Source organism: Helianthus annuus, chromosome 13, assembly GCF_002127325.2.
Source record: "Helianthus annuus cultivar XRQ/B chromosome 13, HanXRQr2.0-SUNRISE, whole genome shotgun sequence".
Taxonomy (NCBI): Eukaryota; Viridiplantae; Streptophyta; class Magnoliopsida; order Asterales; family Asteraceae; genus Helianthus; species Helianthus annuus.
In genome coordinates, this window is record NC_035445.2 from 4,311,414 (window position 1) to 4,323,507 (window position 12,094).

The 12,094-nt window shown below is 36.3% G+C and overlaps 2 protein-coding genes across 2 annotated transcripts; both read right to left on the minus strand.

Annotated features, from left to right (window-relative positions):
- Positions 1 to 883: 883 nt before the first annotated feature.
- LOC118485415 lies at positions 884 to 1,640 on the minus strand. Its single transcript, XM_035981506.1, has 2 exons — positions 1,464 to 1,640; positions 884 to 1,398 (listed from the first exon to the last, which is right to left on the minus strand). Exons 1-2 carry the CDS (start codon positions 1,507 to 1,509, stop codon positions 1,109 to 1,111), a joined length of 336 nt encoding a protein of 111 aa, XP_035837399.1. The 5' UTR covers positions 1,510 to 1,640; the 3' UTR covers positions 884 to 1,108.
- Positions 1,641 to 7,924: 6,284 nt separating this feature from the next.
- Positions 7,925 to 9,705, minus strand: LOC110900419 (zinc finger MYM-type protein 1-like). The gene is made up of 3 exons (XM_035982113.1): positions 9,233 to 9,705; positions 8,642 to 9,140; positions 7,925 to 8,176 (listed from the first exon to the last, which is right to left on the minus strand). The coding sequence occupies exons 1-3, from the start codon at positions 9,703 to 9,705 to the stop codon at positions 7,925 to 7,927; spliced, it is 1,224 nt and encodes a 407-aa protein (XP_035838006.1).
- Positions 9,706 to 12,094: the final 2,389 nt, after the last annotated feature.

A 12,094-nucleotide genomic window follows, 5' to 3' on the forward strand; every position in this document is an offset into this window, starting at 1 on the left:
GCGTGGTGTACCAAATCAACCATTAACTGGGAATGGTACGGTTCGTAACGTAACTCTCGCGCATTACTCACTCTTTCTTCCATTGTCGCCTGTGGATGCTTCTCTTTAACGGCTTCTGGTACATAATTCTGGCATATCGCCTTTCCTTCGTCTTCCAAAATCATGTTGTGCATGATTATACAAGCGTACATAGCATCTCTCATTTTTTGCTCGCTGTTGGGGAAATTTCAGAAACCGGACGATCAGAGAGGCGTGTAATCACCCTCAGATCAAATTATTTCGGTGGTTCACCCAAATAATTCAATCGGATACAACTCTGATTTTTGAGAAATTGAACCAGTGTATGTTGTTTTGTGTGAAATGATGAACCAGTAGATTGTAACCAAAAACCGTCTACGAAATTGGTTTTTGGGGTTGTAACTGCCTCATGGCAGTTGCCTCTATTTTTCAGACAAACAATAGCCAAAAAACTGTCGTTTTTTTATCATTTCGAAAATGATAAAAATTCCAGAAAATAAAATTTTCTGATACAGTTTCATTAAGGCAATTTAATGAAAATAAAATTTTCCCTTGGACCCCGCCAGGGGCTCTGCCCCTTGGACTCCGCCAGGGGCTGCCGCCCCTTGGACCCTGCTCCCAGGGGCGCTGCCCCCGGACCCCCGCCAAGGGGGCGCTGCCCCCTTGGAACCCCCGTAGAGTACGGGCTCTGCCCGTACACTTCGAATAATAATAACTCAAACAACCGTGCACTCCCGCACCTCCTAACTTGCTTGATGTGTATTATTATTCGCTTTGATCACCAAGTCAATCCCCGATTACACTAAAATATCTAACACTTGCTCCATGCACGACAAGGATTTCTCAAGTATTGCCAGCGTTGTTTAAGAACCCCAAAGCATCTCTCAATGTCTTTTCGTGAAGACTCTTGAACCTTTTTAAAGTATGCTCTTTTTTCATCAATAGGATCACTATACGTCTTCACGAAAATCGAATACCTAGGATAAATTCCGTCGCTCAAATAATATCCATGAGGGTAGTAGTTTCCATTTGCGTAAAACGACGCTTTTGGAGCTTTGCCAGAAATCCACTCCTCTAACAACGGAGATTGTTAAAAAACATTGATATCATTGCATGACCCGACCACGCCAAAGTAAGCCGACCAAACCCAAAGGTCCTGTGAAGCAACCGCCTGAAGAATAATAGTGGGTCCTTTTTGGTTACCACGTGTGTGTTGGCCTCGCCATGCAGTCGGGCAGTTATCCCAACGCCAATGCATGCAATCTATGCTCCCGATCATACCAGGCAAACCATGCTCAGCATTATGTACCTCGTAGATCTTTTGAAGGTCGTCCCATGTGGGCGTTCTAAGATAACGCGCACCGTACACATCAATTATACCTTTATAAAAAAATATAGACAAACATAAGCTCGTTTAAAAAAAAAGTAAAGTATAAGAATTGTACCGCGACAAAAATGCTCCAAGCTGTCTCGTGTTGTTTTCTCCGCCATTTTTAGATACTCGTCGTTGATGTCGGTAGTGTTACCATAAGCAAGGATTCGTAATGCCGACGTACACTTTTGGATACCGGTAAATCCAAGTGCCCCTCTCGCATCCGGTTTTTGTTTAAAATAATCGTAGTTGGCTTCCAAATCGTCGACTATGCGTAGAAACAACCGCTTACTCATTCGGAAACGACGCCTAAAAAATTCGTTCGAAAATGTCGGCGCCTCATCAAAATAATCTTTCATCAAACGATTTCCAACTATAAAGGTTATTTAATATTTTGTCATCAAAGGCTATGAGGCTTTCGTGTAATATAAGTCAAGATCTGATTCAGTTTACATCAGATCTGTTGATTCTTGTTGAATACCATAATTTTGTCATCAAAGGCTATGAGGCTTTAGGACGTACGTGAAGTCGTCGGAGCTACTACTGAGTCACATTTCAGACATATGCTCATACCCACAACACATTCAAGACAAGTCCCGCCTATTTAGAATCAAGAAAAGGGAAGAACTCAACTTTAAAACTTCAAAAACTGATTTCCAACTATAAAGGTTATTTAATATTTTGTAAACAAGAATAACATACAAATTGTGTCTTAATATAAAATGAAAGGGCGCGCGTTGCGGCGGGGCACCAACCTTTTATGCAAAGCAAAAAATATTAATAGCTAAGAACATATCGCATGTTTCAGTGGAAATCAATGTACGAACCTTACGATAAAGACCGGTTTTCTTCTAAGGTATTGTGTTATATCCATTATAAACCTACATCAAATAACGTGTACTACAAAATAAAACGTCATGCATTTGCATAAAAACAATTGAATAGTAAATTTGTAAGAAAAACCTACAATTTAATTTAGTTGTTCTTTAGTACTTACAATGTATTTTGAAGAAAATTTATATTGTAATGTAAATATAATCATACAGCACTTACAATGGATTTTGGGAAAATAAAATAAAATTGGATGAATGGAAAAAATAGACAATTATATACTGTTTTTATTTCAACTTTAAACATGAAATAAGTTGAATGATAGATTATTTACATTTACGCTTTGTGTAATTACAACATGTTATTTTATAACAATTAAAAAATAAAACTTTGGGACAATAGGTCCTGGGTTCGTTCTCATAAGAGGATTTTTCTCGTAATTATTGGGTTTTTCCTGAATTTGTGTATAGGCATTATGTATAGTGGAGATGAATATGATCGAGTGGTTCCACTGGTAAGACGATCACTCCAATGTTCCGTCAGCGATCCAAATTTGCCGTTAAAAAAAGAATACGAATACAAAAATGGATATTTTATAGAATAATAACATTAAACAATGAAATTCAAAAGAGTGTGCCTATTGGCACACTAAAGTGCCTATTGGCACACCAAACCCTAGCAAAAGTTAGGGTTTATCTACGCTGCGTATTGGTCAATACGCAGCCTATAAGGTAAACCCTAGACGCTGCGTATTGACCAATACGCAGCGTAGATAAACCATAGATCTCAGTGCCTGATTACCAATCATTGCACAGAAAACAAGGTCCCTATACGCTGCGTATTGACCAATACGCAGCGTATACAAAACTGATGCTCATTTGGGGTCATTTTGGTAGGTTTGAAGTGTCAAATTTTTGCCAGGTTTCTATACGCTGCGTATTGACCAATACGCAGCGTATATAAACTTGGTAAAATTTGACACTTCATACCTGGAAACATTTTGTGTCAATTTCAGAAACATAAGGGACCATTATTGTAAATCCTGGAAACATCAGGGACCATTTATCTAAATTATCAAACATCAGGGACCATTTTTGTAATTTTATGAAACTTCAGGGACCATTTTTGTAATTTTATGAAACTTCAGGGACCATTTTTATAAAAAATGAAACACCAGGGACCAAAGTGTAAATATATATAAAATCAGAATAAAAGGGGGTCTTCTTTAAAGAACCGGCCCTTAGCATGAATCGAACTCGTGACCTTTCATTTAGAACCGTAACGCCTTAACCAGTTTATCCTCCGTTCCGGAGCTGTTAGAACATGGAACTTAATTCTTATATGCAGTGACTACTAATACGCTGCGTATTGACCTATACGCAGCGTATACTGACAGTTAGTATACGCTGCGTATTGGTCAATACGCAGCGTATAAAGCCTTCTGAACTTTAAATTCACACAGAACCTGGAACTTAATTCTTATATTTTTTTATTATTTAGTCGACGTCGTCCGTAAGGCGCGTACGGGCCTAACGAGCGTCGAAACTAAGCCCGTCGTTAAACGGACTTAGTTTCGACGCTCGTTAGGCCCGTACGCGCCTTACGGACGACGTCGACTAAATAATATTTTTTTAATTATTTAGTCGACGTCGTCCGTAAGGCGCGTACGGGCTTAACGAGCGTCGAAACTAAGCCCGTCGTTGCCCGTTAGGCCCGTACGCGCCTTACGGATGATAAATTTACAAAAATGGTCCCTGAGGTTTGATGTGTTTACAAAATTGGTCCCTGAGGTTTGATGAATTTACAAAAATGGTCCCTGGTGTTTCCAGGATTTACACAAATGGTCCCTGGTCAATTTCTGAAACACAAGGGACCATTTTTGTAAATCCTGGAAACACCAGGGACCTTTTTGTAAATTCATCAAACCTCAGGGACCAATTTTGTAAACACATCAAACCTCAGGGACCATTTTTGTAAATTTATCATCCGTAAGGCGCGTACGGGCCTAACGGGCAACGACGGACTTAGTTTCGACGCTCGTTAGGCCCGTACGCGCCTTACGGACGACGTCGACTAAATAATATTTTTTTATTATTTAGTCGACGTCGTCCGTAAGGCCCGTACGCGCCTTACGGACGACGTCGACTAAATAATATTTTTTTTTATTATTTAGTCGACGTCATCCGTAAGGCGCGTACGGGCCTAACGAGCGTCGAAACTAAGTCCGTCGTTGCCCGTTAGGCCCGTACGCGCCTTACGGATGATTTTTGTCAATTTTCGAAAGTTCAGGGACCATTTTTGCAATTTTCGAAAGTTCAGGGACCATTTTTGTCAATTTTTGAAAGTTTAGGGACCATTTTTGTCCATTTTCGAAAGTTCAGGGACCATTTTTGTCAATTTTTCAAAACTTCAGGGACTGTTTTGTCAATTTTTGGAAACTTCAGGGACTATTTTCGTAAAATTTGAAACTTCAGGTACTTTTTTTTGTTTTTGGCACTTAACTGGACTAACGGAGTTCTCTAACTCAGTTAGTGGTCCCTTGTATTAAATGCTAACCTAGTTAGGATATAACTATGATTTAACTAACTAAGTTAGGTTTAAACTAACCATTTTAACTATGATTTAACTAACTAAGTTAGGTTTAAACTAACCATTTTAACTAAAAATCAATTTCATGATTCTTTTATTTATTTACAATACTAATTTATTTAAAATATTTTTTATTAATTTATTTATTTAGAAAAGAAAAATAAATTGTTTATTAACTTAACTTTCTTAACTTGTTTATTTACTAAATCTTATAATTATTTTGTTAATTAATTATAATATTTTTAACAACAACAATAATACTAATAATAATAATAATAATAATAATAATAATATTTATAATTATATTTATAATTAAAGTATTTTAACAATAATAATAATTATTATAATTATATTATTTTTAACTATAATAATAATAATAATAATAACAATTATAATTATAATAATAATAACAATAATTATTTTAATGTGATACCTCATTTACTTGAAATGGATTGCTCGGGGTAGATGGTTCATAAAGTGATGTGTTACGGGACTCATAACCATATCCAACTTCATCCCTAGATCTGTCGTATACACTGTAACCACCGTCACCCCCATATCTATCGTATCCACCGTAGCCCCCATATCCACTGTAACCACCTTCACCCCCGTATCCACCATCACCACCGTATCCACTGTAACTTCCGTATCCACCTTCGTCCCCGTATACCCCATAACCCGGATACGATGGCTGCGACGGGTAATATGGTTCATCAACAGGTGCATTCTCAGCACCGTATCCACTTTGTTGCACGTACAGAGATTCATACCCGTATCCGTAATCTTGACACACTTGATGCACCGGATAATTTGGTTCATCAACAGGTGCATTCTCAGCACCGTATCCACTTTGTTGCACGTACGGAGATTCATACCCGTATCCGTAATCTGGACACACTTGATGCACCGGGTAATTTGGTTCATCAACAGGTGGAGTGGGAGTCTTGTTCAAGTCTGGCAACTGTGTTTCTTGATCAACAGGGACTCCAGACACAACCTCCTCCTCCTCATTGGCAGCATTTGATCCCCATGTGTCGTTAGAATAGCGATTACCGAAATAATTATCCTTCCAAAATGATGACATTTTAACAAGGTTGAACCAAAAACAAACAATTTACTTAAGAAGAAGATGAAAAGGAAAGCAAAGTATATGAAAAGGAAAGCAAAGTATATGTCGGATGATGGGTAACAGACATGAATGGAGGGATAAATAGACTTTCATCTGGCATGTCAATACGCAGCGTATTGATCCCTACTCACCGTATTACTTTATTCACGTGCCCTGGACAACATCGTATCAGGTCAAATCAGTCTGCCAATACGCAGCGTATTGATCAATACGCACCCTATGTAAGACTGATTTGACATGGTACGAGGTTTGACTGTCTGGTCGTGTACCTACCACTTATATACGCTGCGTATTGGTCAATACGCAGCGTATTCAGGTAACCCTATACGCTGCGTATTGACCAATACGCAGCGTATGTAAACCCTAAGTGTGCAGATAGCCTGGCTTGGTGTGCAGATAGTGAGAGCCAATTCAAAATTAAACCCTCTCTTTCTATTCCTTCCCTTCCAACCGAACTTTAGAAAACGTTTTACATCGAAAACACCAACCGGCCTCTGTAATTGATCATCTTCATCATCAAGAGACGATGAAGAAATAAACTAAATTGAACGTCTTCATCATCGAAAACACCTACCGGCCTCTGTAAATAAAGTTACTTACATGGTAGTTGATGAATTTCTGAGGATGGATGAAATGTTGAAGAAAAAATAATCTAAACCAAATCAGATTGCAAAACAGAAATGTTATAACATTAATAGAAAATTCTAGTATATATTCTTGGGGGATGGAGGAATGCATGATCAAGAATTAACAACGATGTGATCGTGTTTCAAGTAGGAAAATACAAAAAAACATAATAACCATTATAGATTTTATCAATTGAACAGAATATGAATCCGAACATAACCAAGAACCCTCCAAAATCCCAAGCCCCTCAATCTCTCTCCGTAAATAAAAAACAACCCACCATCCGCATCATGGTAACGATTCAAATTTTGTTATGTCGATACAATTAAACTGACGACGGTAATTTTTGCGGTGATGATGATGGTTAAATAGGGTGTGAAACGGTGCAAACGACCCGGACGGGTGCGGAGGAGATACGTCGGTCGGCTCAAACTGTAAAGTGACGTTGGTAGTTGTATGTATGTGTCGGTTCTATACCGGTGTGTCGACACCAGAAAGAGTTTGAAAATAAAAGGTGGCAGGTTCCATTCCGGTGTATTTTTGTTTGATCTATTACTAATATATATTGCTTAAATAATGAGGTATCAAATTGTTGATAAAGGGGAAGAAAATGATGGGGAAGAAAACGGTGGATGTTTGAGTTGCGACCGAAACCGGTGCCGGAAGCGGTTATGGTAACGGCATTTGTTAATGGACCGTTAAGTTGGCATTTGTATTATTATAAAATAAAATAAAATAACCTTTCCCCATGTCGGTTCTTTGAATTTTAAATGAATCGGTGCCAGATTAAGTGTTGCGATGGTTCATTTAAAGGCAACGCACCCTAAGTTAGTAATTGTATTAGGGTATAATTGGTAATTTCAGGATATATTTCATGTTTCTAACATATGTTTTGCGTATCAAGTCCGAATTTTTATTCAACAAAACAAAATTTTACAAAATGGTTAATCATCTAAAATCAAAATACATCACCAGTTCTGAACTTTCTTCATGGCTTTAGGATTCTTCTCCGTCACTGGTGAGAGAATGTGTGTGTTCACTGAGTGAAGAAAAGTGAGTTTGAATGGGTGTTGTGTGAAGGAAAGGTAAGAGTTTTGAATGTGGTGGGGAGCAGTGGCGAAGCTTGAAAAAAATGTTCGGGGGGCGGAAGGTACCGGACCTAAAAATAAATTCTATGTTTGGGTCGGACGTCGGTGATTCGATTCGGGTCGGATCGGGTCAAATATTAATATCAAATAAAATACGTTCTCAAACATTAAAACGTAAACATTGTTTAACAAACAATTGAACAAAGACACGAAAACATTAAAAAGAAGAGGAAGGTGGGTACCCGGTGGCCGGTTCTCCTGGATGAAGAATTATAGTTCTGCTCGTCTTCCTTTAAGATTTTTGAATTCTTCAATTATGGACTCCGAATCAAAGTTCTCAGCAATCTCCTTTTCTATGTAAATCACCATACTGTTTGCTAGATACTGATTTGACATCTTATTGCGAAGTCGATTCTTAAATATTTTCATTGCTGAAAATCCTCTTTCCGTTGTTGCAGTCGAAACTGGAAGCGTCAAGATTAGCCGACACACTCTTTCAACCAATTTGTACATGTTATTTTTCTGACATTGCACAAGAGTTTTGCAAAGATCAGAAAGAGTTGATACCTCACTTAGCTTGGGATTATTTTTTTCTTTCAACTTGAAAATTATCCAATTGACCACGTAATAGATTCCTTTCTTTCTCTGTAAAATCGTTAGGATAATACTTCTCAACAAGAAGAACAATCTAATCAATATTAATCTTTTTTGAACATAAAGACGCACTAAGAGATAACAACTCTGTCGCTTGCTCATTGAATCTACTATTCAGCTCATGTAGTTGTTTGTCCAATGTCTCTGTAAGCAAATCTACCCGGTAATAATGTTCAAATGTAACATGAAGATATTTTTTACGAGGCCGATACCGAGTAGAAGTATATGGAGAACTCATATCAGGCATATCTATGTCATGCCTTTCACAAAAAAAAACCGAACCTTTTCAAGTAAAGAATCCCATCCAGTGTTTCTAAAATTAGTTAGACTAACCTTTGTTGCAGAAACTAACTCCATTGCATTCAGGATGTCTTGGGATTTCTTTTGTAATGCTTGACTAAGTGTTTCTGTTTTAGCCATTACTTCTTTCATCAAGTGAAGAACAAGCACAAATTCAAATGATTGCAAGTAACTGTAAGCTATATTAGCATCTCCACGTTGAGAACCAGTAGCATGAGACGTGTCTTGAATTATTCCCTTGAGAACAACATGGGTGACATCAAACATGTTAACCAAACTACAAATAGATTTAAAATGAGAACCCCAACGTGTATCACCAGCCCTTAGTAATGTCCCAACCTGATTTTGTCCTTTTCCCGATTTGATTTCACCCAATTCTAATAACTTTTTAATCTCATCTGCATTCGCCATTTGTAACTCATCATGACGCTTACTTGAAGCACACACCACATTAATTATGAAAACTAAGTTTGAGAAGAATTGGTGTACTGGAGTCACATCCCTTGAGACACAAACCAAGGCAAGTTGTAACCTGTGATCAAAAAACAAAAACGTAATTTAACAACCATAAGAGTATTTTAGTAAACCCGAAGAAAGAAAGTTAAAAAAGAACAAGTAATTAACCTGTGAGCAAAGCAGTGAACATAATATGCGTAAGGACTATATTCCCGAACAAGTGCTTGCAACCCGTTCCATTCTCCTCTCATATTGCTAGCACCATCATAGCCTTGACCACGGATTTTACTAACATCAAAATTGTAATGCAATAGTGTATTCCACAAATTTACTTTTAAGGTCGCTGATAAAGTATCCATAACATGAACTAAATCCAAGAACCTTTCCCGTATCACCCCTTCAACATCAACAAATCTTAAAACTATCGCCATTTGCTCTTTTTTTGACTCATCCCGTGACTCATCAATCATGACACAAAACCATGAATCCCCCACTTCATTATTCGCTTCATTAACCGGTTCATTAGCTTCATTAACCGGTTCGCTTGTTGAAGCTTTTTGCCGTTTAATCTCATTGTTTCCATCAACTTGTTCTTCATTCTTTCTTTTAAAAAAAGAAGTTATGATTTTGTTTTTCCCCATAGTGTAATCTAACAAGAAACAAGTCAACAACAGCTTTTAACTCCCAAGTCCCAATCTCTTTTACATTGGGTAATTTTTTTTGGGCTTATTATTAATGGGCTAAGTTATAAACATACAATCCAAGTTATAATGGGCTATATAAATAATTTTATTTAGGTTATATAAATATTTTTTTTATAAAACCGGAGAGGTCGAAAACGTATATACCAAAAAAAAAATTAAATAGGGGGGTCGAAAAAAATATATACCTTTTTTTTTAAACGGGGGGCGAAAACGTATAAACCTAAAAATTTCTATACGAAAAATAGATACGTAACACTACTCCGTAAAAAGTTCGGGGAATCGAGCTTCCCCTCGGCCCCTCATATCCTGCGCCCCCGGTGGGGAGTGAGGTTACATGGAGTTTGTTTATGTAGGCAGTTAGGGGACGTATTGATTGGTTGGTGATGAGTGACCCGGATCAGGAGTTTTGACCATTGATTTGAGAAGTGCAACTTGGACGGTTGGGATTGTTCAAGGATTTTCTGAAAAGTGAAACAGGTCTCTTTAACATATGCAAATGAAGTCTTTTGGTATTTAGGGGATTGTGGGATTGTAAAGTGCTTTGAAAGTTGAATGTTATAAGCATCAAAATAGTAATTTAAGAGATTTCAACTTTCTCTCTTATATCTATTATATAGTAGTAAGGATTATGTAAGCCAAGTTTTTTTTTTTTTTTTTTTTTTTTTTTTTTTTTTTTTTTTTTTTGAAAAAACAAATTATGTAGGCCAAATGAAGGAACAAACGCAATATGAGCAATTTAAATGAGATACATAAATATATAATTTTTGGAGATGTGTCGGACACCCAAACCTCTATTAATTTGTTCAATTAAATAAGTAATAATTAACTAATGCTAGTGAGCTATAGCTCAATTAGTATTAGAAGAGAAGGAAAGATTTGGGTTTGATGTCATAGATGCGATTCCAACTGGGTTTTGTTGTAGTGGGTCAGCGGGTGGTGAGTTTTCTCTAGAACTGAAGATGGTGGGCTTGGTCTACCTGACGTGTGTCGTGTTTAAGTGTGTTGGTTTAGTCAATTTAATAACTCTCGGCACGGGTTAGGAGAGTTAACTTAATAACTTTTAATCACGATTTTATCTAGCTTTAAATTTGTATGAAATGATTAGTATTTAAACTAAACACACACAATAGGTAAGTGCATCTATCGTTTGTAATAGAGTTAACCAAGTATCGCACCCAAAGGATACGACTTTTAATAGTTAACTTTAAATTACCAACTAGTTGATTAATTTTTTTTAAACCAAATAAACAATATCATTCCATTGTAAATAATGTTGCACAGCGGTTAGATTTTGTAATAATCTTTTACACGATCAATGTTATTAGATAACGTTTATAATTTGTTTGTATACGTTGCGTCTTAATTTGTACCCCCATCCGGCCGCAACACGGCGGGGCTTTAAAGCTAGTTTGTATGAATTTGGAATAAGAAATGAGAAACTTGTAATGGACTTTTTACATATATATGTTATGTGAAAGGATCATGTACAATAGGCATCATTCGTATGAAGTGTAGGTGAAAGTTTTGGCCTTTTATCAAACAAATCCAATAGTTGAGAAGAGATTGAGTGGTTTCGAAATCTATAAATCACGTAAGAGAAAACAAGTAAAACAAGTGGGGAAGTGCAAAATAGGAAGATCCAATATTGGTGACTCATAAACCCACTTCCCTCACGATTTTTAAACGACTATAACTTTTTTATACGATAATATATATTTTTTTAAATTACACCGTATAAATGAACATTTCATTCTCTTTAATTTGATTAGGCTATTGCTATAGTTATTTAATTTTTTAGTTTTTTTTATTTTACAAGCTATGATGTTATGTGATTTTGTCACGGTTACGTGATTATGTTTTAGTACATAATATGTATTTTATTCATGAAACAAGTGTAACATTATGTGATTATGTATCAGTATGTAACAATAGTTGACTATGTATTATTGCTATGTGATTATGTGATTTTAAATACCCGTTACGGACTTCATTATAGTATTTATATGAAAACTCACTAAGTGATTACGTAATTACGTACTAACCATAACTGTAATAAAAAAACGAAACATATAATATATAGGCTAATATTTTAGGTCTAATCACGAATTAAGTATAAATGCAATACAAAACATTAAACAATCAACCTATAATAAGAACGTAATGTTGTATATTACATATTTAATCATGTAATAAAACATAAACAATTAAGTTCTCATTATTGAATGTAATCACGTAATAAACATAAGTGTAATAACATCAAGTATAACAAATCATTTTGAATGTCTAATCACGTAATGATTTATATTGAATGTGTAATCACGTAATC

Excerpts from the sequence above, each read along its gene's own strand:
- LOC118485415 (XM_035981506.1), bottom strand. The coding sequence starts at position 1,509 with ATGGCGGAGAAAACAACACGAGACAGCTTGGAGCATTTTTGTCGCG. Across the intron at positions 1,399-1,463 it reads CTTGGAGCATTTTTGTCGCG|GTATAATTGATGTGTACGGT; the intron begins GTACAATTCTTA and ends TTTTTTATAAAG.
- LOC110900419 (XM_035982113.1), bottom strand. The coding sequence starts at position 9,705 with ATGGGGAAAAACAAAATCATAACTTCTTTTTTTAAAAGAAAGAATGAA. Across the intron at positions 9,141-9,232 it reads GTTCACTGCTTTGCTCACAG|GTTACAACTTGCCTTGGTTT; the intron begins GTTAATTACTTG and ends TTTTGATCACAG. Across the intron at positions 8,177-8,641 it reads AGTTAGTTTCTGCAACAAAG|AAAAATAACATGTACAAATT; the intron begins GTTAGTCTAACT and ends GTGCAATGTCAG.